The following is a 26,588-nucleotide window of genomic DNA, read 5'->3' as shown; positions in this document are numbered from 1 at the left end:
TCGGATTTTTGGATTTGTAGCTTGGTACCTGACCACTGTAATTGTTTTATAACCTGTGGTTCATGCAGCAGGTACATTTAGTTTTTTAATCTCTTTATATTTAGTATTTTTGTCACTTGATTTAAAAAAAAAATTTTTTTTAAGTTTATTTATTTATTTTGAGAGAGACAGACACAGTGTGAGCAGGGGAGGGACAGAGAGAGAGGGAGAGAGAGAGAACCCCAAGCAGGCTCTGCACTGTCAGTGCCGATCTCATGAACCATGAGACTAAGCCACCCAGGTGCCCCCTCACTTGATTTAAGTTTATTTATTTTGAGAAAGAGAGAAAGAGAGAGAAAGAATGAGCAGGGGAGAGGGAGAGGGAGAGAGAGAACCCCAAGCAGGCTCTGCACTGTCAGCATAGAGCCCAACACAGGGCTCAATCTCACAACTGTGAGATCATGACCTGAGCTGAAATCAAGAGTCAGACGTTCAACCAACTGAGCCACCCGAGAGCCCTATGATATTTTTCACTTGAAAGAAAGCTCTGATTTCTTAGAAATGTAACTGGCTTCTGAAATGGCTTTATTTCATCTTGTTAATTTTCTAAGTATAGAATTTATTTATATTTATGGAAAAGTAATCTTCTTAAAGTGGATAATTATTTGTTATTATTCAAATTGATTTTCATGTTTCCCAGTTATTTTTAATTGAAAATAGTATGTGTACTGTATTTTTTTATTATTATTTTTAAATGTTTATTTATTTTTGAGACAGAGAGAGACAGAGAGCAAGTGAGAAAGGGGCAGAGAGAAAGGGACACACAGAATCTGAAGCAGGCTCCAGGCTCTGAACTGTCAGCACAGAACCCAACGCAGGGCTCAAACTCATGAACACTGAGATCGTGACCTGAGCTGAAGTCGTATGCTTAACCAACTGAGCCACCCAGGTGCCCCATGTACTGTATTATGGTGGCAATATTTCCTTTCAGGGGCTAGTAAATGATATACTCCACTGCCATGAGGCATAAATTATTCATTATAAAAAATGCTTTTATAGGTAAGATCATAGGACGCTTACTGTGGTGGCTTAGGGTTCTACGGGGGCTCATATTTTAATTTTTTTTTTAAATGGCAACTTTGTTTCTTACAAGCTAACAAAATACAATTCTCAGTGAAAATAAATGTATTGTAATATTAAAATGGGCCAGCTACGGTAATCTACAGTGCATCATATATTATTTGTTAGCCAGTGTGACATTTCTAGCACAGCAGGCAGTTCAGGCAATTTTAAAGTTTTAAAAATTGTGTAGTCTGGCAATTCTAATCATTCTAATCCAATACACATTGTTTTACATTGAATTCAACATCTAAACAGGTATCTTTGTACCAGTAGCTATCCTTCCAGATTGCTCAATATCCTCTGTTAATTTTATGGTCTTAAATGTATAATACAAACACATATGTTTTAAGTCCTTTTTCAGAGCAAATCCTCTCCTGTCACATACATTTTGTGTCTAAACAACATTTCAGCACAGATTCGTTATCAAATATGAGGTCCCTATCTGAAATAAACATTTTTGGTCAACTGGGAATGAATGATGCTTTGTTCACTACAAAAATGGATTCAGAGAGGCAATATTCAAGGCGAACAGAATGAAGGAAACCACCTTATCCTTACTAGTCAAGGAAGCAAAGGCTTTCCATCCTATTCTTTGGCTTTTTTGCTTTGCCATCCAAACATGATCACTTACCAAGTGGCAAAAACGCAAGACGGTTTCCAGCCATGGAGAGCTCATTGAGGCTGGGCAGCTGGCAGAGATGACGGGGCACACACCATAGACGATTTCGGTCCACAGTGAGGTACTGCAGAGAAAGGCACAGGTGAAGCCTCTCGGGTAAAGTTAGCAAACGATTGGTAGAAATGTCTAGTGTCTGCAGCTCCTTCAAATCGCCAACCTCTACAACCAAAATCAAAATTAAGATAAATCGCATTCTGATTAAATTAAGTGAATAAAATGAATCAATACTGTAACAGTTCAAACAAATAAAATCAGTAGCTGCCATGATTTCCAGAAACACGAATGCTGAAGTATGCAAATAATCCAACAGAGGTAGGTGTCTTTAAATTAGCCTGCCAACGTTTTTTTCTTAATGGAAAAGAGGGCTAGCTTGGAAAGGGGAGAGATACAAGGTAGTGAACATGAGCCAGAAGTCTGTCACTAGGGCTTCTGCTTCTTGATGAAATCGAAAGTTGTTGCTAGTGTGGGAAAAGAACAGTTACAGTCACTTCAAGGTGAAGTGACTTTGCTACATTTGTGACTTCTATCTAAGTAAACAGTAGGAGACTTAAAAATATATAGTATCCCAGGGAGCGTATCTTGTTCATATGAACTAAACAGAAAAACTTTTGGACAAAAAATTAGGATGTCTTGTGGAAATTTTCACCATGGTGAAGAATATAATAAGATTAAATTATTGGTAGGTAACATTTTTAGATATTGTCCAAGCATGTGGTTCTTTATTACAAACCCACTCAAAGTGTACACATCCTATGAAGATTTATTTTAATTCCACCCAAATGAAGTCCTTCCATTTACTTCAATATGTCCTCATTGTCAATACCCATAATTGTAATCTGTTCCATGGGGAGTACAATTATGCCAAGTCTGAAGGTTGGGAGGTTGTTACAAGGTACTTTGTCCTTCTCAGTTAAAACCACCCCCAAGCCTCTCTGGGCAGGGTAAGTTCTGCTAAGCGATCTCTAAGGAAAGGACATTTATTCCGTCAGGACAGCACAATCCACTCAAGCCTCTACAGGAAGCCCTGTGTAGGGCAAGTCTACTTCTTCCTCATCATGAACTTCCAAGTTGAAGACCTCAGCGGCCATCTCTTGGCCTTCTCTAACCCTGACCCTGTTCCAGGAGTCAGTCCTCTCAGGGTAAGGTTTCCTGCTTACCAGCTAAGGTTTCCTGCTACTTTACTGCACCCCATTGGGCACATCCCAGTTTGTTCAGGGCTAGGGTTAGTATTAGCAATGTCTTCTCTACTGGACAGAAAGTCTTCTACCCTCTTGGATGCCCAGTTATACAGATTACCTTTTCTTACTGCTACAGACCAGGGGTTGGCAAACTAGGGCTCATCGGCAAACTCTGGCCCATGGTGCACTTCTGTACTGCTTGCAAGCTAAAACTGGCTTCTACATTTTGTTTTTATTATTATTTTTTAAATTTTAGACACAGAGAGAACACCAACAGGGGGAAAGGGGCAGAGAGAGAGAGAGAGAGAGAGAGAGAGAGAGAGAGAGAGAATCTTAAGTAGGCTCCATGCTCAGTGCAGAGCCCAATGCAGGACTCAATCCCACAACCCTAGGATCATGATCTGAGCCAAATTCAAGAGTTGGATGCTTAATGGACTAAGCCACCCAGACACCCAAGTTTTTATATTTTTAAAAGGTGACTGGGGTGCTTGGGTGGCTTAGTCTGTTAAGTGTCTGATTCTTATATTCAGCTGCAATCATGATCCCAGGGTCATGGGATTGAGCCCCACAATCGGGCTCTGTGCTCAGCATGGAGACTACTTGGGATTCTCTCCCTCCTGCCTCTGTCCCTCCCCTACTTGCACGTGCTCACTCTCCTGCTCTCTCTCTCTCTTTCTCAACAAATAAATAGATAGATAGAAATATAAATAAATAATAAAAGGTGGCAAGAAAAACCCAACGAAGGCAAAAAAGAATACATGGCAGAGACCGTATGTGGCCTGCAAAGCTTAAAAATATTTACTATCTTGCCATTTACGGAAAAAGTTGGTCAGTCTTTGTTAGAGATGGCTACCTGGAGTATTTTTAGTAACTATTTTTAATAAAAAATAGTACTAGTACAAAATGTATTAATTTCTAGTTATTTTTATATTACAAGGGATTTATGCTAGGGAATTCATACTTTATTCCACAATTTCCCTAATACTGGACAACGCATGCATTTGCAAAAGGGCAGGGAGGATTCAGGGAACAGTCTGTGATGCTTAATTGGAGTTTTGTTCTATTTGAACCAAACTGGTGCACACAGGAGTCAATTTCATTCTTGTTTCCATTAGCACAGCATTTCATTTAGGTATATCTGCCTATCTACCTACCTAATTCACACCAAAAAATGCTTCTGATTTGGGTAGTATGGGGTGAGGAAGTTGAGGGAAGAATCATTATGTTCTAGAATTGAATAAATAGCACCAAGAAGCTTTCCTGACATCACTTTATAAAGTGATTATAGGAGTGAAATGGGATGGAAATACAACCAATCAGCTACACACCACGGGGCAAGGCGTCAGAGAAAAAAGAGACCAGGTCTCCACCACTGAGAATTGCATTACGTATAAAAGACAATGCATGATAGGAGGTCAGAGAAAGAGGAGGTAGATGAGGGGCTGGAGAAGCTTTTGCAAAGCCTGGAGGAGACAACAACTTGAATAGGTGAAAAGAAAAATGGATATAGCATTCCCAGCAGGGGGCGGGGGTGGGACTGAAAGATCTGGAAAGGCATGGAAGTGAAATAACAAATACAGCACACACAATGGGCTATTTGGAACCTAACAAATATCTATGGGAGAAGAGTAGGAAATAAGTTCAATGCGAAAGGCTTCATGGAGGCATGAGTAGTAATGAATAGTGGGTAGAGAAGCTTGGGTTTACTGTAGTGAGAACACGACATTTCCTGAAGATTCTTGAAAACGAACAGCACTCTTTTGAAAAAACTAGAATGATGGATATATAAAAAGCAATGGAATGGAAAGAGACTCTAGGCTGAGAAAACAAGTAGACATTTGATGAGAACAGAGGCAGCGTGACAAATTCAAAGAATTCCAGAAACATTTTAAGAAAAGCATCAAGTATGCTTGATTAGAAACAGAAAATAGTGAAATAAAAACTGGTCAAGGATAATTTTAGCGTTTCTAGATTACTACACTCTAAGTATGGTGATGCCAATGTCAAAAACTTTATTTTTTATGAAAAGACTAAAATTATACCAATACTTTTGAATTGCAGCATCTATTAAACCATGTATTTAAAGAAATTTGAAAAATCTATCAAAAATCACAAGGGAGCAAGCAAAATAAATTATTTTAATCATTATTTCCAAAATAATTAAAGTTGTAAAAAAGTATTTTGATGTGGCTGCAAAAATTATGAAGGCTTGCAATTATCCACCATTTTGATTCATCACTGCCTTATTGTATTGTGAGATGGGGAAATAATACGTGATTATGATTTAAAATTTTCCATAACGTGATGATTTACTTTTTACAGTGGTAACAGATCAATATTTATACTCTGCTTTTGCAGACATGCACACATATTTCAGATACTAAAATTAATAACATTTCTGACAAAAAAAAAAGGGAAACACAATACTGTCAGTACCAAAGGTCAAAGGACTAAGGAACTGGAAGGATACGAAAAGCTGACATTTCCTATTTCCTATATGAGATGAATAAAAAGCATTTTATTAAATCTGAAACATGCAGGACTGCATATATTAAATGAACAAATACAACAAAAGGACGTTATTCTTAGTAGCTTATTATTTAGGCCTTTCAAACTGTTGCAAAAAACTCAAACTATTATTTCAACTGAAGTACTGAGTTGAGTACTATGTATAATGTGTTTGGAAAATTATTTTGTCATACTATGAAAGTATGTGAGGAAGAGAAATAAAATTAAATAGCTTCTAGGCAGACTCAATTAAGCCTGATTTTCATGACCATTTTATGCCAGGACATAAATCTAAAACTACACATGGTTATCTTAACTTCAATAATTGATTAAAAAATATAGTTGCTTAAGCTCAGCCAACAGAAAATACATTTTTAGAAAGTAATGGAGTCAAACAATCTGAGAATTTAACATTTTTTAAGTTTATGTATTTATTTTGAGAGGGAGGGAGGGAGGGAGAGAGAGAGAGAGAGAGAGAGAGAGAATCTAAGGCAGGCCTTGCGCTGTCCATGTAGAGCCCAATGTGGGACTCAAACTCATGAACCATGAGATCATGACCTGAGCTGAAGTGGGACACTTAACTGACTGAGCCACCCAGGTGCCCTTAAGATTCTTAACTTACACAAAAGAAACAGGAAATAAGCCTGGGGATAGCAATACTTCAGGAGAAATAAAGAAACAGAATCGTAAGTGTGGACTCAAGCTAAAAACTAGGCAACTGTCAGCCAAACATAAATCTAGCAAATGTGGTCAAGTCGGAAGATTACACTGAGGCCAGGACAATAGGATGCTCTTAAGTAACTCTGCTGCTCTTCCTTCATTCCTGAAAATCTGAGATTCCTGCTTTTATCAGTTCAGTCAGACTGAAAAACTTAGTGTTTCTTGTAGAGCAGGTATGCTGACAACAACTTCTCTTAGTTCTCCTTTATCTGGAAGTGTCATTATCACTGTAATTTCCTAAAGATTATTTTCATTAGATATAGAATTCTAGGTTGGCCATTCGTTTCTCTCAGTACATCTTTAAAGATGTTCCACTGTCCTCTAGCTTCCATAGTGTCCAAGGAAAACCCCACAGGTACTTGAATCATTTCTTTAAGTACTTTCAAGATGTGTTCTTTGACTTTAGTCATTAACAGACTGACTATATCTGTACATGACTTTCTTTGGATTTATCCTAGTTGGGGTCACAGCTGAGTTTTTTAAGTAAACTCGACACTCAATTTGGGACTTGAACTCACAACCCCAAGATCAAGAGTTACATGCTCTACCAATGGAGCCAGCCAGGCCCCCTTAGCTGAGCTTTTTAAGCCTATAAATTTAGGCCTTTCATCAAATTTTCTAAGTTTTAGCCATTATGCCTTCAAATTTAAGAGTTATTATAACTGAGTAATCTAATAGACTACTTACTTACTTTTCTTCTTTTAAGTTCTTTAAGATATGCATGACTGCTGAAGGCAAAAAACAAAGCATTACCTGGTATGATTTTCAATGTATGAAGATGTACTACTTCTGATAAGTATAACACAAAGGTCAGTGGAGGAAAGCAAAAGGAGTTTCCACAAAGATTTTGAAAGATATGTATAATGTGACTTCTAATGCAATAAGCCAAAAATAAAATAAATTTTAAAAGAGATAAACCTATAAAACTAATAAATGAATTAAAATAGAATACTAAAACATATTTAAACAACAGGAAAGGCAGGAAAGAGGGAATAAAGAAACAAAACTAGAGGTTACAAACAGAAAACTAATAATAAAATGGTAGGCCTAAATCTAAAGAGGTCAATAATAACATTAAAAGGAAATAGCCCAGGGGCGCCTGGCTGGCTCAGTCAGAGGAGCACATGACTCTTGCTCTTAGAGTTGTGAGTTCAAGCACCACATGGGATGTAGAGATTACTTAAATAAAAAACCAACAAACCAGATTTTAAAACAAAGACTGTAACAAGAGATAAATAAGGGCATTATATCCTAATTAAGGGGGTTATCCATCAAGAAGATCTAACAGTTGTAACTATGTATGCCCCCAACTTTGGAGTACCCAAATATATAAATAAATTAATAATAAACATGAACTCATTGATAATAATACCATAATACTAGGAGGCCTTATTACCTCACTTACAGTAATGGACTGATCTTCTAAGCAGAAAATCAACAAGAAAACAGTGGTTTTGAATGACACAGTGGACTGGATGGACTTAACAAATATATTCAGAACATTTCATCCTAAAGCAACAGAATATACATTCTTTTCAAGCACACACAAAACATTCTCAACCACTGGGTAAGGAAAGGGGAAAAAAATAGTTTCAAACAGAGAGGGAGGCAAACCATAAGAGACTCTTAAATACAGAAAACAAACTGAGGGTTAATGGGAGGGGGAGGGGGTAAATGGGTGATGGACATTGAGAAAATGGGTGATGAGCACTTCTTGGGATGAGCACTGGGTGTTTTATGTAAGCAATGAATCACGGCAATCTACTCCCAAAACCAAAGAGCACACTGTACACGCTGTATGTTAGCTAACTTGACAATAAATTATATTTTAAAACAAAAACAAAAACAAAAAACAAAGAAACATTCACTAGAATAGAACACATATGGGGTCAAAAATTAGCCCTCAACCTCAGTCGGTTAAGTGGCCGACTTTGGCTCAGGTCATGATCTCACGGTTCATGAGCTTGAGCCCCGCATCAGGCTCTGTGCTGACAGCTCAGAGCCTGGAGCCTGCTTCGGATTCTGTGTCCTCAACTCTCTCTGCCCCTTCCCGGCTCGTGCTCTGTCTCTCTCACTCTCAAAAATAAATAAAATATTAAAAAAAAAATTGGCCCTCAACAAGTACAAAAAGATCAAGATCATACCATGCATATTTTCAGATCACAATGCCATGAAATTTGAAATCAACCACAAGAAAAAAATAAAATACGTGGAGGTTAAAGAATATCTAGTAAAGAATGAATGGGTTGACCAGGAAATTAAGAAGAAATAAATGAAAAACTAAAAAAAAAGCAAATATCATGAGGACACCAACTCAAAGAGACTACCGGATTGGATTGAAGTACAAGATCTTAGTATAGAAGGAATCCATTTTTTAAATTTATTTTTTTATTTTAGAGAGAGAGAGTGTGTGTGAGTGAGGCAGAGGGGTGGAGGAAGAGGGAGGCAGAGAGAGAGAGGAGAGAGAATCTAAAGCAGGCTCCATGCTCAGTGCAGAGCCTAACATGGGGCTTGATCCCACGATCCTGGGATCATGACCTGAGCCAAAATCAAGAGTTGGATGCTCAACTGACTGAGTTATCCAGGAGCCCCTAAAAGGAATCCATTTTAAATATAAATACAAAGATTAAATATAAAGTGATAAAAACATGTATCATGCAAACAACAACCAAAAAGAAAAAAAAAAGCTGGGCCTTCCAGTAGGATGGAGTGAGAAGGTTGCCAAATCTTCTCCTAAAAAGAAGTAACTATAAACTATCAAAAGCAACCATTTCAGTACTCTGGAAACTGACCAAAAGTTTTCAACAAATGGAGAAGCACTTATTCATGAAAAATGACAGCACTTCCAATAAAAAGAGTGGAAATATGTGGGATGCTTCCTTGGGGTGGCTCCTATCACTCCACCCAGCTTGGTTGGTACAATAGTTCTAATATGGCAGGGCAGAGTACAAACAACCAGCAGTTTCACTGCTGGAGGGGGCTGACATGATTTGAAATGAAAAGTGAAAAACCTACTGTGCTTAATAATTTGTCATAATCTTGGTCACAAGTGAACATGGGAGGCCAATGATTTTATAAGGCTGAGGGATGTTCTTGGTTGAGGCAAGCACTAAATTGGGCAGATAGGCCATTTAACAAGGAGGTATGGGATATGAAACAGGAAGAAATTTGACAGACTCTCCACATATACCACACTGAGAGGAAGTCATGAGCAAACACAGGGAACACCAGACAGGGTTCAAGTGATTTACAAATTCTAGGTCTACAGAGAATTTGCAAGCATGCACATGGGAGAAAAGAGAGAGCCCAACAGAAAATAATAGGGTACATCTGGAAACTGCCTAAATGTTAAATGGGTTTCTGAATCCCCACACAGATCCACTGACAGAGAATAGAAGTCTTACTAGCTCAAGGTGTTCAACCACCAAGCTACATAGATCAAATCCTAATAAGTTAGTCTTAAAACTAAAACAAGAAGGAAAAAAAAAAAAAACAGAGAAATCAGTGGTCACACACTGTAGGGGAAATGGATTTCATATTTTTAGTCCAGGCAAATTACTATGAATATCAAATTGGTACACAGAAATAGCAATAATCCTCATGTAGTAAAAAAAAAAAATCAGAATCCAGAGTTACTACATTATTTAAAGTGTCCATTAAAAATTACAAAATATGTGGGTCGCCTGGGTGGCTCAGTCGGTTAAGCGTCTGACTTCGGCTCAGGTCGTGATCTCGCGGTCTGTGAGTTCGAGCCCCGCGTCGGGCTCTGTGCTGACCACTCAGAGCCTGGAGCCTGTTTCGGATTCTGTGTTTCCCTCTCTCTCTGACCCTCCCCCGTTCATGCTCTGTCTCTCTCTGTCTCAAAAATAAATAAATGTTAAAAAAATTTTTTTTTAAATTACAAAATATGCAATAAGACAAGAAAATATAACCCATACACAGGAAAACATTAATAAACAGAAAATGATTCTAAGTGGATCCAGATGTTGACTGTAGCAGACAATGACTTCAAACCAGCTATAATAAATATATTGAAAGAACTAAAAAGAATGGCACCTGGCTGGCTTAGTTGATAGAGCAGGCGACTCTTGATCTTGGGGTTATGAGTTCAAGTCCCACACTGGGCTAGAACTAACTTTAAAAAATAAAAAAAAGAACTAAAAATAACAAGTTCAAAGAAGGAAAGTATGATGAAGTGACACACACACACACACACACACACACACACACACACACAACACCTAAAAACCAATTATAAGAAAACTAGAAAATTCACAAATATGTGGAAATTAAACAACATGCTACTGAAAAACCAATGAGCCAAAGAAGAAATCAAGAGAAAACTTTTTAAAAAGCCTTGAGACAAATGAAAATGGAAATAAAATATACTGAAACTTATATGAGGTACAGCAAAAGCAGTTCTAAGAGGGATATTCATAGCAAAAAAATTCCAACATCAAGAAACCAGAAAAACTCCAGCAATTTAATTTTATATCTTAAGGAACTAGAAAAAGAAAAACAAATAAAGCCCAAAGTTAATAGAAACAAGGAAATAATAAAGATCAGAGCACAAATAAAAGAAATAGAAAAGATTAATCAAACTAGGAGCTGGTTCTTTGAAACAATAAACAAAATGGTCAAGCCTTTAGGTAGACTCACCAAGAAAAAACAAGAGGACTCTAATAAGATCAGAAATAAAAGAGGAGACTTACAACTGATACCACAAAAATACAAAGGATCACACGAGACTACTAAGAACAATAATATACCAACAAATGTGACAATTTAGAAGAAATGGATAAATTCCTAGAAAAATACAACCTACCAAGAATGAATCATGAAGAAACAAAAGATCTGAACAGACCATTTACTAGTAAGGAGATTGAATCAATAATCAAAAACATCCCAACAAAGGTTCAGGACCAGATGGCTTTCCTGATGAATTCTACCAAATATTCCAAGAAAAATTAACAGCAATCCTTCTCAAACTCTTCCAAAGAATAGAAGAGGAGAGAGCGCTTCAAAACTCATTTTATGGGGCCAGCATTACCTTGAGATACCAAAACCAGAAATGCTCCAAGAAAAGAAAATTACTAGCCAATATTCCTGAAAAACAACACAAAAATTCTCAACAAAATATTAGCAAACTGAGTTCAACAATACATAAAAGGATCATATACCATGATCAAATGGGCACTAATCCCAGGGATGTAAGGATGGTTCAATATCCTCAAATCAATGTACTAACACCACATTAACCAAATAAAGGATAAAAATCATATGATCATCTCAATAGATGCAGAAAAAGCATTTGACAAAATTCAACACTGTTTCATAATAAAACTTTCAAAAAACAGGGCACAGAGGAAATTTACCTCAACATATTAAAGGTCATATATGATGCCCACAGCTAACATCATACTCAATGGTGAAAAGCTGAAAGCTTTTCCTCTAAGATGAGGAAAAGACAAGAATGCCCACTCTTAACACTTTTATTAACATAGTATTGGAAATCCTAGTAAGATCGATTAAGCAAGAAAAAGAAACAAAAAAGCATCCCAACTGGAAAGAAAGAAGTACAACTGTCACTACTTCAGATGACATTATATAGAGAACATTCTAATGACTCTACCAAAAAACTGTTAAACTAATAAACAAATTCAATAAAGTTATAGCTTACAAAATCAATATATAAAAATCTGTTGCATTTTAATACACTAATAATGAGCTATCAGAAAGAGAAATTTAAAAAACAGTTCCATTTCCAATTGCATCAAAAAGAAAAAAAAAACTAGAAATAAATTTAACAAAGGAGGTGAAAGACCTGTACATTGAAAACTATAAGACACTGATGAAAGAAACTGAGGAAGATACAAATAAATAGAAAGATATACTGTGCTCATGAATTTAAAGACTACTGTTAAAATGTCCATACTACCCAAAGCAATCTACAGATTCAATGGAAACCCTATCAATGCCATATCAATGGCATCCTTCACAGAAATAGAACATATAATCCTGAAACTTGTATGGAACTACAAAACCCCAAATAGCCAGAGCATTCCTGAAAAAGAACAAAGTTGGAGGTATCACACCCCCTGGTTTCAAACTATATTACAAATGATAGTAATCAAAAAGCATGATATTGGCATAAAATAGACATAAAAATCCATGGAACAGAACAGAGAGCCCAGAAGTAAACGTGGTCAATTAATTTACAACAAAGGAGTCAAGAACAGACAATGGGGACAGAAGTGTCTTCAATAAATGGTGTTGAGAAAACTGGACAGCCACATTTAAAAGAACAAAAGTAGGCAACTATTTTACACCATACAGAAAAATAAAATGGATTAAAGAATGTAAGACCTGGGGCGCCTGGGTGGCGCAGTCGGTTAAGCGTCCGACTTCAGCCAGGTCACGATCTCGCGGTCCGTGAGTTCGAGCCCTGCGTCAGGCTCTGGGCTGATGGCTCGGAGCCTGGAGCCTGTTTCCGATTCTGTGTCTCCCTCTCTCTCTGCCCCTCCCCCGTTCATGCTTTGTCTCTCTCTGTCCCAAAAATAAATAAAAAATGTTGAAAAAAAAATTAAAACAAAAAAAAAAAAGAATGTAAGACCTGAAACCATACTCCTAGAAGAAAACAGGCAGTAAGCTCCTTTGATCAGTCCTGGTGATGATTTTTTTTGAATCTGACACCAAAAGCAAAGGCAACCAAAGCAAAAATAGCCAAGTGGGACTACATCAAACTAAAAAACTTCTGCACAGCAAAGGAAACCATCAACAGAATGAATAAGCAACCCAATGAATGGGAAAAAAAATATTTCTAAACTATATATCTGATAAGGGGTTAATGTCCCAAATAAGTAACTCCTACAACTCAACAGCAAAAAAAGACCCAATGTAATTTAAAAATGGGCAGATTTGAACAAACATTTTTCCAAAGAAGACATACAGATAAGACAGCAGACGTATGAAAACATGCTTAGCATCACGAATCATCAGGGAAATGCAAATCAAAACCACAAATGTGATACCATCTGATATCTGTTAGATTGGCTATTATAAAAAAAGACAAGAAATAACAAGTGTTGGAGAGGATGTGGAGTAAAAGGGACTCTCTCATGCATTGTTGCTGAGAAGATAAATTGGTGCAGCTACTACGGAAAATAGCATGGAGGTTCCTCAAAAAATTAAAAATAGAACTACCATATGATCTAGCAATTCCACTTACGAGTATTTATCCAAAGAAAAATGTACTCAAAAGGATATATGCACCTCCTTGTTCACTTCAGTGATAGCCAAGATATAGAAACAATCTAAGTACCCATTGATGGATGAATGGATAAAGAAAATGTGTAATGGAATATTATTCAGCCGTAAAAAAGAATGAAATCTTGCCATTTGTGACAACATGATAGACTTTGAGGGCATTATGCTAAGTGAAATAAGTAAGGGAGAGACAAATACCATATGATACCACTTATATGTGGAAACTTAAAAAAAAAACTCATAGGGGCGCCTGGGTGGCTCAGTTGGTTAAGCGTCCAACTTCAGCTCAGGTCACGATCTCGCAGTCCGTGAGTTCGAGCCCCGTGTCGGGCTCTGTGCTGATGGCTCAGAATCTGGAGCCTGCTTCAGATTCTGTGTCTCCCTCTCTCTCTGCCCCTCCTCCGTTCATGCTCTGTCTCTCTCTGTCTCAAAAATAAATAAACGTTAAATAAAATAAAATAAAATAAAATAAAATAAAAAAGCTCATAGATACAGAAAACAGAACAGTGGTTGCTGGGGGTGGGGGTCAGACAGGCAAAATAGGAGAAGGGGGTCAAAAGTATAAATTTCCAGTTATAAAATAAAGTCATACAGATTTAATGTACTGTATTCATGACTATAGTTAGTAATACTATATTGCATATTTGAAAGTTGGTAAGAGAGATGGGGTGCCTGGATGGCTCAGTTGGTTAAGCATCTGACTTCAGCTCAGGTCATGATCTCGTGGTTCATGAGTTCCAGCGCCACACGCAGAGTGTCAGCTGTGCTGACAGCTCAGAGCCTGGAGCCTGCTTTGGATTCTGGGTCTCCCTCTCTCTCAGTCCCTCCCCTGCTCACACTCTGTCTCTTTCTCTCTCTCAAAAATAAATAAACATTAAAAAAAAAGGAAGTTGGTAAGAGAATAAATCTTAAAAGTCCTCATCACAAGAAAAAAAATTTTTATAACTATAGTGATGGATGTTACCTAGGCTTATTGCAGTGATCATTTTGCAGTATACACAAATATCAAATAATTATGTTGTACACTTGAAACTAATATAATGTTATATGGCAATTATACCTCAAATAAAAATGAAAAAATGTCAATAGAAGGCAATATAGGAGATACAGAGGAACATAATAGATATGAGTTGTGTAGAATACGAATAGCAAAATGTATGATGTAAACACATCCTTATCAACAATTACTGTGAATGCCAACAAACAAAACCCAATCTAACAAGAATGTCAGATGGTCTAAGAAACGCCATGTTGTCTTTAAGAAGCACACTTTAGATTTAACTTTACAAATAGGCTGAAAGTAAAACGGATGCAAAAAAACATAAACCATGCAAAAAACAACAAGAAGAGAAATAGACTAGCTATATTCATATCAGAAAAAAGACATTAAAGCAAAAATATTATTAAGAGACAAATAGGAACATTTCATGACAATAAAACGATTAGTCCCTCTGGAATGTGTAACAATTTATAAGTACATAGACTCTAAAGACCCAAACATACATAAAGCAAAAACTGACAGAACAGAAAGGAAAAGTAGAGCTTCTAATACATTATTCTCAATAACTGATAGAACATCTAGACAGAATATAAACAAGGATGCATAAAACTTATACTACACTATCAACCCATAGACCTAATTTGACATTTACACAACACTACAGCAGAATATACCTTCTTTTCAGGTATACATGGTACATTCTCCAGTAAAGACCATTCATTCACTCGACCAAAAAACAAGTCTCATATTTAAAGGTATTGAAATGAGGAGCACCTGCCTGGCTCAGTCAGTTAAGCGTCCGACTTCAGCTCAGGTCATGATCTCACAGTTTGTGGGTTCAACCTCCACATCAGGCTGTATGCAGACAGCTCAGAGACTGGAGCCTGCTTTGGATTCTGTGTCTCCCTCTCTCTCTGCCCCTCCCCTGCTGATGCTCTCTCTCTCTCAAAAATAAACATAAAAAAAATTTTTTTTTTTTAATTTAAAGGTGTTGAAATCATACAAAGTATGTTCTGTAAACAAAATGAAATTAAGTTAGAAATCAGTACCAGGAAGAAGTCTGAGAAATTCCCATTATTTGGAAATTTAAATAACACTCTTCTAAACAACCCACAAATAAAAGAAATTATAAGGAAAATTACAAAATATTTTGATGAAACGAAAACAGTGCAACATATCAGAATTTATGGGATACAGTTAAGGAAGTGCTTAGTGTAAAATTTAATGCCTTAAATGACTATATTAGAAAAGAAAGTTTCAAACTCCTTACCTAAACTTCCACCTTAAGAAATGAGAAAAAGAAGTGAAAACTAAACCCAAAGCAAACAGAAGAAAATAAATAATGAAACTTATAAAAGTATACAGGTCCTATGGGATGGATGAAGGCTGGTGTACAAGGGGCACAGGAGAATCTCAGGGGATAACTGGGATTTTGTCTGTGTTTGATGATGGTGGTGATGACACAACCAAAGGGTAAACTTCTGTGTATGTTAAAATAAAAAATAAAAACAGTGACACATTATTTTCAAAAACAAAATTCTTTCTAAAAGTTAAAAATAAAATGTATATTAAGGCAAAATTTTAAAAATCCTATATATTGATTCTCTGGACATTAGAAAGAAGCAGAATAATTATTCTGGGTATAAAATTTACAGAATTCAATTAGTTCCTTAGCCATTTTTTCTCTTTCTTTCTTTCTTTCTTTCTTTCTTTCTTTCTTTCTTTTTTTTGGTGTAAAACAGTGATTTTATTAAAGCATGGGGACAAGGGGCACCTGGGTGGCTCAGCTGGTTAAGCGTCTGACTTTGGCTCAGGTCACAATCTCATGGCTGGTGGGTTCGAGCCCCGTGTCAGGCTCTGTGCTGACAGCTCAAAGCCTGGAGCCTACTCTGGATTCTGTCTCTCTCTCTCTGCCCCTCCCCTGCTTGCACACACACTCTCTCTCTCCCCTAAATAAATAACATTTAAAAAAGTTTTTTTAAATGAAGTTTAATAAAGCACGGGGACAGGACCTTTGGGCAGAAAGAGCTGCCCAGTTCTTTAGCCGTTTTTATATCTAATGATGTGTTCCTTGAATTTTTCTGAAGTCTTTTTAAAAATATGGCATTACTACATTTCTTTTTAATAACAGTTCTATAATTAATTTATCATTAATAGATTTAATGTTGGCACCTTCAAAAATATTTACTGCTATGCTATCTTGAAATTAATGTGGTATGACTGATGTAGAGTTACAATGCATTCTTTCTAGAATACTAGTAGAATCCTGCTCTTTTCATCTGGTCTCTCTGTCGCCATACCATTCCCCAGGGTGTACACATCTGTGTGTATACTTTATTTCTTTAATGTACCTAGAATAATCCTACCTTCACAGTCATATTGTTTACTTTTATACTAAATATACAATACCTTCAAACTTTTCAGCTACTTACAGAGTATCCTGAAAATGATTTCGTTATCGCCACGTAGTAATTACTTACACTAAGCATAAAAAAATAAAAAATAAACATTAGAGTGCCAATTTCAAAAGAAAAAAACAGCTAAGTCTCCTTTAAATCATCACTCTTCTGCTGATACACACTGACCTAACCTAAAATTTAAGAGGCAATGGGAAGGAAGCCACCCACTCCATGCCAAGCCAGTGACCACAGACAGAGTCAATAACAAGGCTTGGTATTTTCAAGCACTGGCTTTTTCCGGTACCACTAGAAACAGCTCTAATTTGAGCTCCAAAGCACACTGGGTTAGGAAGAGCAAGAAATAAAAGACAATACCGCAACGCCAAATTCCATTCTATATACAGTAAGTATCTCTCTTTATATTCATTCTCTTCCTCTTGATTCGGCCGTGGAAGATACATACTCTGATATGCCGATATAGGTTCAAAACATAATCCTATTACTTATCAGCTGCAACTTTGGGTTATTTACTCAAATATTTAGATCATTGGTTTGATATCTCGAAAAAATCATCTGTAAAAAAAAAGATAAAATGTGTACCTCAGGTAATTAAGTGCAATGTCCTATATAATTTAATAATGTATGGCAGAAAACAATATTTATAATTTTCAGCTCATTATGCCACATAATAATCTAAGTGTAAATCCTGAATATAAATATTTTTAAATTGATGTAGTTTTTGGCACAGAAACAACTACAAACACAGTCTGTGTGTTTCTTATGTCTAACACAGACCCAAAGGGGCTCTTAAGAGGGAGAGGTCTTTAAGAAAATGGGCAGGACTACATCCCTTGGTCAAATAAAAAAAACGAAAGCCAACTCAGATTCAAATGACCTATCAGTCTGTTCTGAAGGAGGGCTAACAACAGCATACAGATGTCAGGTTTCTTGGGTTAACAGCAATTACCAAACAATACAACCTCTTAGATATTACTTGTGACAACTGGGATCAAATCCTATATTTATTCTAAAGTCATAACAAACATCTGAATTAATATTTCCTTAAGAAGTTTAACCCACTTATCTGACGTGAGAATTAGAATTCTACAAGGCTGAATATTGTTGTCTTTTTAAATCCAGACCGATCACTCCGCAAATAAGCAGCCTGTCTAGAAACGGCCTGCTTTCCACATGTGGGCCAAAACATGTTCACAGTCCAGGTAGAGAAAGTTTACCCTTAAACCCTTTAAAATTATTTTTTTACTAAAACAAAGTGTATAATGAAGCCTTTTATTTTGTGGATATTTTATGAACTAGGTAATGGCCAAATCTGGGAATACCATTGGAAGTTGTCATTTCCTCCACAGAGACCGACAACAAAGGCTGCTGAGTAACAGTGATAGGCCACACTGCAAAACACCCACCGCATGTCTTCTTTCTACCTCCACTGTTAAACACTGAGCCCAGCACTGTTATCATTTCCTGCCTGAACACACCCCAAAGCCTCCTTCTTGCTTCCATTCTGCCCTCTTCCCACCCATTTTCTAAAGGGAAGCCAAAGTGATATTAAAATGTAAGTCCAATCATGTTCCTTCCCTGTCCAAAACTCTGCCCTGGCTTCCCAATGTACATGCATAAAGTCTCACACACCATGTTACTAGCGATGAGGCCCCCTGATCAGTACTGGCCTGACTTTCTCATCCACCTCCGACAATCCAATTACCCTGCCCTTCTTTCTGGCCGAAGAAAGTGTCAAAATTACTTCTTCCCTCAGAGACTTTGAATTGGCTATTACCTCTGCCAGGAATGCTCTTTGCCCAGCTCCTCAAACTGTGGGTGCATTCTTGTCTTTTGGAACTTCACTATCGTTATTTTCACAATGGCCTTCCTGGACACCCTAATTAAGTAAGACTGCTTTTTCTAAATTATAGGATACCATTTATTTCCTTCCCTGCATTTACCACAATCTTTACTTATTTTATTTATTCATTTATTTACCTATTAAACCACAGTCAGTGCCTCCCATAAGAAAATAAACTTCACCAGAGCAGGAGCACTGACTGCCTTTATTTACTGCCATAACCCTAGCATCTACCAGATTCTAATTCATGGTAGGTGTTAAGTAAATATTCTTTGAATTAATTAATTAATCCCTTAAACTGTCTCACTTGTTATGTAACCCCAGACTAGACTTACAGCCTTAAAAAACCTCACAATTTATGATTCAAAGTTATCAAAATTACAACTACTGTAGAACTTCAAGACAACTTACAAATCCTTGAAAAGAAACTGTGAAATCCAAGACTGCCAGAGTTTTATCACATGATGAACACAATTTAAGTTTCCCCCAATGCCTTATAATTATCTCTGTGGACATAAGGAATGGGAATATTCTAGAATAGAGATTAACAAAAGACTAGCTGCCCACATATTATATAGGCCCAGACGGCTGAGCATTTTCAAATTTTTGCATATTATTTCCTTTATACAACTGCAAAGAAATAGAAGATATATAATTTATCAAGAATGATTATGAAATAAGATCACCAAAATTTTCAGAAATTATATAAGCAAATATTGTCCTTCAAGGTCATCAGCCAGCAAAGCAAACCCAACTCCATGTCTTCATTCATATCTTTTGAAATTCCTGTCTTAGAATTGTCTTAAGATCTTGATACAGGATTGCTTCATGGAATCTAGGGATCAAATCCACCCTAAGAAGGACAGGATTGACACTACCAATTTTATTAAGAAGAACATGTCTCAAACTCTGAATGTAAACCCAAAAGAAAAAAAAATTTTAATGTTTTTTTTTTTAATTTTTTTTTTCAACGTTTATTTATTTTTGGGACAGAGCATGAACGGGGGAGGGGCAGAGAGAGAGGGAGACACAGAATTGGAAACAGGCTCCAGGCTCTGAGCCATCAGCCCAGAGTCTGACGCGGGGCTCAAACTCACGGACCGCGAGATCGTGACCTGGCTGAAGTCGGACGCTTAACCGACTGCGCCACCCAGGCGCCCCAAAAAAATTTTAATGTTTAAACAAGATTGGAATCCTCAGAATCACACACTGAGTATGTTCAACAATAGCTCAGGGACATTCTTAAAACGATGATGCTTTCTTGGTTTTGGAAATTATTTTAAAACTTTATTTGAAGATCTTATTTAAACTGAACAACCACAGACTCTTGTTGGAATGAGTGTGTCTTTAAGATAATCAATTCGAAGGAACTAACAATAACTTGGCTTTGTGAATTCAGAATCTGGGTACATTTGTTCAACCACTACATCCTTTTCATACTCGGGTAAGTGTAATTACATCTATCCAGTTTGGAAAAGCTAAATCCATTCCTTAATTGGACCAGTTGATGGACCAGAAATAGCCTGAATTTGGTTCACATCCTGATACAATGGGACTGAGGGGGTGATTATTTGTGGGGTCCAAACGGTACCAGTGTGTTTCTCCATCTTCACGCTTCTCCCCCACCACAGGTGCTCACTTGCACATGCTCCCTCCTATGACAGCAGGTGCATAATGTGTATCAAAGGCACCATGAGTTAAATAAGTGTTAGGAGACTTGCTTTAGAACCTACTCACCAATTATATTATTTCCAAGGGGAAACAGTTTATGGATTAAATAGGAACTTAAAAATAACATTTTTAATACCCTTTGTAATACACTACTTAGGGTCTTCCAGTATAGGACAAAACTGTCCACAATCACAAGGGGCTTGCTATGTATAACTGTGAATGTGTAGCAGGTTATGTTTAATAACAAATATTCACAGTGGAGAATAAAATGGAAAATACCAGAAAGCTCACTGAAAACAATCTATTAACCATGCATTTGATATAAGCAATATACAAGAACTTTTTAAAGTGAGAAACATCAAACTAGCATGTTAAGACATCCTCTTAATTATGAAAGACAATTAAATATTATTTGGGAGCTTTAAAATAAAATGCTCTGAACATATGACATGTGAGAAACACAAAAGAAACTGATTTGACTTAAATATTTGTGTCTGGGTATCAAGCCTGCCAATTAACTCCCAATAGAAATTTTTAAATGTTAAAGACAGTATAAAATAACATTGTTTTGACATTTTATGCATGATTAAATTATACACTAGACTCTCATTGAGTGTTCTTCAAAGTAAGTAATTTACCAGGTGTTTATCAGTTATCTAACCAAATAGTCAATTTGGCATTTGAAGTACCTAGCAAAATGTCAATGAGAATTTTGCAGAAGACAAAAAGTATCTAGAAAGTACTCTTGCTAAGTGGCAATTATAACTAACTGCTAGAAAGAAATGGCATACATCTCTTCTTCAGATATACTATCTTTAAAACTTAAAAGCATTTATTCTAAAATTTAGCATCTTTATTACTGTTTAAGTTTACTTATTTATTTTGAGAGAGACAGACCACGAGCATGGGACAGGGGCAGAGAGAGACAGAATCCCAAGCAGGCTCGTGCTGTCAGCATGGAACCCAATGGAGGGCTCGATCTTATGAACCCTGAGATCATGACCTACGCCAAAATCAAGAATCAGAGGCTTAACCAACTGAGCCACCCAGGTGCCCCTCTTTATCACTGTTTTATGTCAGTACATGGATTACTACTTGGAAAAATTCCTCATCCTGCAGAGTCATGGAGACAACATATGCAGATTTTCATTTTATGTTATGTTTTAGTGACTGTCTATTTCACAGGTTTCTTCTAGGTAGGCTTTTTACCTCTTTACTGAGGTAGCACAATGGGAGTTTTTTGGCTTTGACCTGAATGAGACCCGGCAACCACTGTTGTCATAATATCATAGAATCATAATCCAAAATAATTTTTTTTTAATTTTACTACTTTGCAGAGGATAGCTAAAAGCAATCCATGTTTCACCATCAGAAAGGAATGTTACTATTATAATGATGGCTTTCACCTCACTTTCTAAACTCAAAACAGGGGAAAATTCTTTTTAATTAATTTTTTTTTTTTAAGAGAGAGAGTGTGTGTGAGCAGGGGAGAGGGGCAGAGGGAGAAAGACCATTTTAAGCAGGCTCAATGCTCAGCATGGAGCCCAACATGGGGCTCGATCCCACGACCCAAGCCAAAATTAAGAGTCAGACGCTCAACATACTGAGCCACCCACGTGCCCCAAAACAGGAAAAAACTTTAAAGAAAAAAATTTTAGTCTGTATACATTTCAACGTTTATTTATTTTTTGGGACAGAGAGAGACAGAGCATGAATGGGGGAGGGGCAGAGAGAGAGGGAAACACAGAATCGGAAACAGGCTCCAGGCTCTGGGCCATCAGCCCAGAGCCTGACGCGGGGCTCGAACTCACGGACCACGAGATCGTGACCTGGCTGAAGTCGGACGCTTAACCGACTGCGCCACCCAGGCGCCCCTAGTCTGTATACATTTCAAATGATCCATTCCAGTTTATTTGAAATTCCCATATGTAATCAACTTGAAAAACAGAAAGTGGTGGATAAAGAAAATGATCTCCACTGATACTGACAGAATACTTACAAACCCTGGGGGAAACATATGAACCTTAGTTTTAAAAAACTCCATTAATTAAAAGAGTTCCACATGTTGGGGCGCCTGGGTGGCGAAGTCGGTTGAGCGTCCGACTTCAGCCAGGTCATGATCTCGCGGTCCGGGAGTTCGAGCCCCGCGTCAGGCTCTGGGCTGATAGCTCGGAGCCTGGAGCCTGTTTCCGATTCTGTGTCTCCCTCTCTCTCTGCCCCTCCCCTGTTCATGCTCTGTCTCTCTTTGTCCCAAAAATAAATAAAAAACGTTGAAAAAAAAAATTAAAAAAAAAAAAAGAGTTCCACATGAAATACAAAATATAACTCTGATTTCTGAATGTGTGTCCTTTATAAGAAATTCACCTTATCACTATCAACATAAGAAATTCGACCTTAGGGGCGCCTGGGTGGGTCAGTAGGTTAAGCGGCCGACTTCGGCTCAGGTCATGAGCTCACGGTCCATGAGTTTGAGCCCCGCATCGGGCTGTGCTGACCACTCAGAGCCTGGAGCCTGTTTCAGAATCTGTGTCTCCCTCTCTCTGACCCTCCCCCGTTCATGCTGTCTCTCTCTGTCTCAAAAATAAATAAACGTTAAAAAAAAATTAAAAAAAAAGAAATTTGACCTTAGAAAGTTCTGAATTTGTGCATACTGCCCGTCAATCTTAACAGCAAAGCAACAGGTTTCTAGATTTACAACTTGCGGTAACTTGGAGTTATAGTGGAAATAACCAGCAAAATGAAAACAAAAAGTACACCACAGTGACTAACATCGAGGATACAAATGAAATGAGGGCACGGAATAATGTTAACTTTTTAATTCTAAACTCTCCTATAATGTTTATTTCTATATAATGTTTACTCTATATAATGTTTATTCTTATGCTCATGTGTCATTTCTATAATAATATAAAATTAAATGCTTCATCACACACTTTGGGATTCCTTAGAAAAAGAGATTCAACAATTTTAAAAATGTGTAATATAGAGATACATATATTTTTAGCTGTATTTACTCTGCCTGGAAATGATCACATATAAATCTGTGAGTAAAATTCTAAGAATCTGGACTTCCTAACAACATTTCAGCTCACTGAAATACAACAGAAAGAAAAAATTTAATAAATGTGTACATACAGTGCTGCTATGCAAATTTATGTTGCTGAGGGTCCTACAAATTCTGTCATTATAAAATGAAAAAAGCCACAGTCTGAAGAGTTTCTGTTAAATGCAAGTATCACAGAAAATTGTATGGTGCTTGGAAAGAGAACACACAGAAATAGATTTCTTCAGATTTCCATTTATTCCTAACCCCTTGGAAAAATACTGCGAAGTAGTACCGTTGCTTTGCTGTGAGCCAGTCAACATACACAGGAGTTCAAAACCTTTTGTTATACTCCAGAAATCTTTTGTTGTGAGTTACATTAAGAAACCTTTCAAATGCCCCTCAATAACAGGAAGTAAAGGAACAATAAAAACTTGTAAGCACATAAAGAATACCAAATAGTTCAATGTGAACAGATGATTTATGCCTAGAAGTCGTATTTCTTTCAGAAATGAGTTAGTTGCACATAAAATTTCCAAGGATATTAACATTTTCCAAATTAATTCATATTTTTTTCATTTAATTATTTGAACTGGCAGTTTAGTAAAAACTAGGTTATGTCAAAACGACACCCAGAAAGTAACTTCAAAAAAAAAGAGCTAAAAAAAAGCGTTCATATTTACTTTGTACATTAATTTTATCTAAAACAAATGTTTGCGATAACAGTTGTGACAGAGTTCCTGGAACATCACTCATCTCGACAAGTGTTTGTTTACTCCAGCTATGTTCACAGAACACTAGTCTAGAGCAATGCTCCCATGGTTAGCTTAAGTTTAGGAAACACAATATGCTATACTGCTTATCAAATACACTTTAGCATATTAAAGATCGGTTTATCAAGTCAGGAAACTGTTGATGTACCAACAGTTTCCCATTCATTTGGCCACGGTACACTTTTTTCACACAGCATGTATGAAAAGGTTAGAAAACTGCTGATAATCAACTTTGAAGGTGTACGCCCCCCCCATGTATTCCATTAAGAAAAGTCTAATACTCTAAATATTAGTATTAATCTTTTTCTTTACTTTTGTATAGGAAAAGCAGAAAGGAATTATCTCAAACTCAGCTGAAGGGAAAGAACATCAAAATGTGTTACGAAATTCTGGCTTTATTTTAATACGAGCGGTCAATGTAACCTTACATACTAATGACATTTGTGACTCCGATTATTGTAACTGTTGGGTGTCAGCTTAAAAAAACACTGCCCTGGGGCACCTGGGTGGCTCAGTCGGTTAAGCATCTGACTTCAGCACAGGTCATGATCTTCCAGTTCATGGGTTCGAGGCCCGCACTAGGCTCTGTGCTGACAGTGCAGAGCCTGGAGCCTGCTTTGGATTCTGTGTCTCCCTCTCTCTCTGCCCCTTCCCTGCTCATGTTCCGTCTCTCTCTCTCTCTCAAAAATAAGTAAACATTTAAAAAAAAGATCTAAATATATTAAAAAAAAAAAAAAAACACACTGCCCTAAGGTCCAAGCTGGTATCAGCCCTGATCTTTACAGTCCAATTTTACAGATACTTTTATTTATTCTTGCAGACCTTTTGAAGAAAGTTCAGAGAATTTTAAAATTATATCTTACCTCAAATCTGTCTTTAAAACTCTGTTCCGTTACACATCAACTTTCCACTTTCTTCCTTCTAGCAAACAGGCATTCAGCCCCTTATGGCCCATGCTGCCATTACAGTAGCAATAATTTAAAAGTTACCTATAACAACATATGGAACAAGCCATATCCATAATCTCTTCAATTCTTTCACAAAGACATGATTTTCATGATTACGAGATAAATGGCTTCTACCACAGAAATTCTTCAGAAAAAAAGTTCCATGTGGAATACTAATAAATGAAACTAAAGGAGAAAAAGAGGCCATCCTGGTTTAAAATGACCCAACAAAAATATGGGTATAACTACTGATCAAATAATTCCCTTTGTATTTGCTTGCATTAACAGACAAAAACAGTATATATTACATGTTACAATTTATGAATGACTAAAAGTATAAGTGAAATAATTTTTAAACAACTTTGAAGTTTAGCAAAACTGTTAGCATAGTCTCTACAAACTTTACAAAAGGCTTACTAGTTGAGCCAACATGGCATAAGAATTTAATTACACCTATAACGGTGTTAAAATTTGCAAAAAGTATGAGCTCATTCCATTAATGGCACACAAAAGTTGCTTAATTTGATGCTTTATTCAATTTTTCAAAGTGTAATACTTTTTGTTACAAATTCATATTTTAAAATAAAAGTTTTGGGGTGCCTGGGTGGCTCAGTCAGTTAAGTGTCTGACTTCGGCTCAGGTCGTGATCTCACGGTTCGTGAGTTTGAGGCCCACATCAGGCTCTGTGCTGACAGCTCAGAGCCTGGAAGCTGCTTTAGATTGTGTCTCCCTCTCTCTTGCCTCTCCCCTGCTTGTGCTCTGTCTCTCTCTCGCAAAAATAAATAAACATTAAAAAAATTTTTTTAATAATAAAAGTTTCAGGGGTGGGAAACAGACTACTAGCAGGCAAAGATAGTGTTTCTAATTCCTTATCTTAATCGTGACCACTGTCATGGTCAGTGCCTAACAAAATGAGTGTCACAGAGTTTCAGATGTTAAACCTTTCTACATGGCCCCTTCTCATTATGCACAAGCAGCAATAGCTAATTTTTGCAAAATTAGTTAATAGTTGGAAAAAATTAAAAAGAAAAATATGACTGGGTCAAAGCATATGGACAAACAACTACACAGGAATCTATACTTATCTTAAAATTAAAACTTTAATTAAAAAGCAAGCAAAGCTATGGACTGCCAATATCATTGCTATAATGCAATCCTGGGACTGTTTCCTACCACAAACATTTTAGGATAGGAGCAGCTTTCCACTGGAAGTTCAGCCCATAATTAGACTATAGAAAGTTAGGGAAGCCTGGGTGGCTCAGTTGGTTAAGTGTCCGACTTCAGCTCAGGTCATGATCTCATGGCTTGTGAGTTTGAACCCTGCATCAGGCTCTGTGCTGACAGCTCAAGCCTGGAGCCTGCTTTGAATTCTGTGTCTCCATCTGTCTCTGCCCCTCCCCTGCTCGTGCTCTGTCTCTGTCTCTCTCTCTCTCAAAAGTAAA

At 37.0% G+C, this 26,588-nt stretch overlaps 1 protein-coding gene across 3 annotated transcripts in view; it reads right to left on the bottom strand.

Moving 5' to 3' along the window:
* LRRC28 (leucine rich repeat containing 28) overlaps positions 1-26,588 on the bottom strand; it is a 153,839-nt gene that overhangs the window by 58,385 nt on the left and 68,866 nt on the right. For 2 of the 3 annotated variants that reach the window (XM_043554785.1, XM_043554786.1), the window contains one exon: positions 1,733-1,939. The exons of the other annotated variant lie outside the window; for it this stretch is intronic. In XM_043554785.1, coding sequence (XP_043410720.1) covers positions 1,733-1,939 — 207 coding nt within the window. The remainder of the gene's footprint in view (positions 1-1,732; positions 1,940-26,588) is intronic. 3 annotated transcript variants of the gene reach the window in all.

Source organism: Prionailurus bengalensis, chromosome B3 (assembly GCF_016509475.1).
Source record: "Prionailurus bengalensis isolate Pbe53 chromosome B3, Fcat_Pben_1.1_paternal_pri, whole genome shotgun sequence".
In the NCBI taxonomy this organism is placed as follows: domain Eukaryota; kingdom Metazoa; phylum Chordata; class Mammalia; order Carnivora; family Felidae; genus Prionailurus; species Prionailurus bengalensis.
This window is presented reverse-complemented; position numbering and strand designations above follow the sequence as displayed.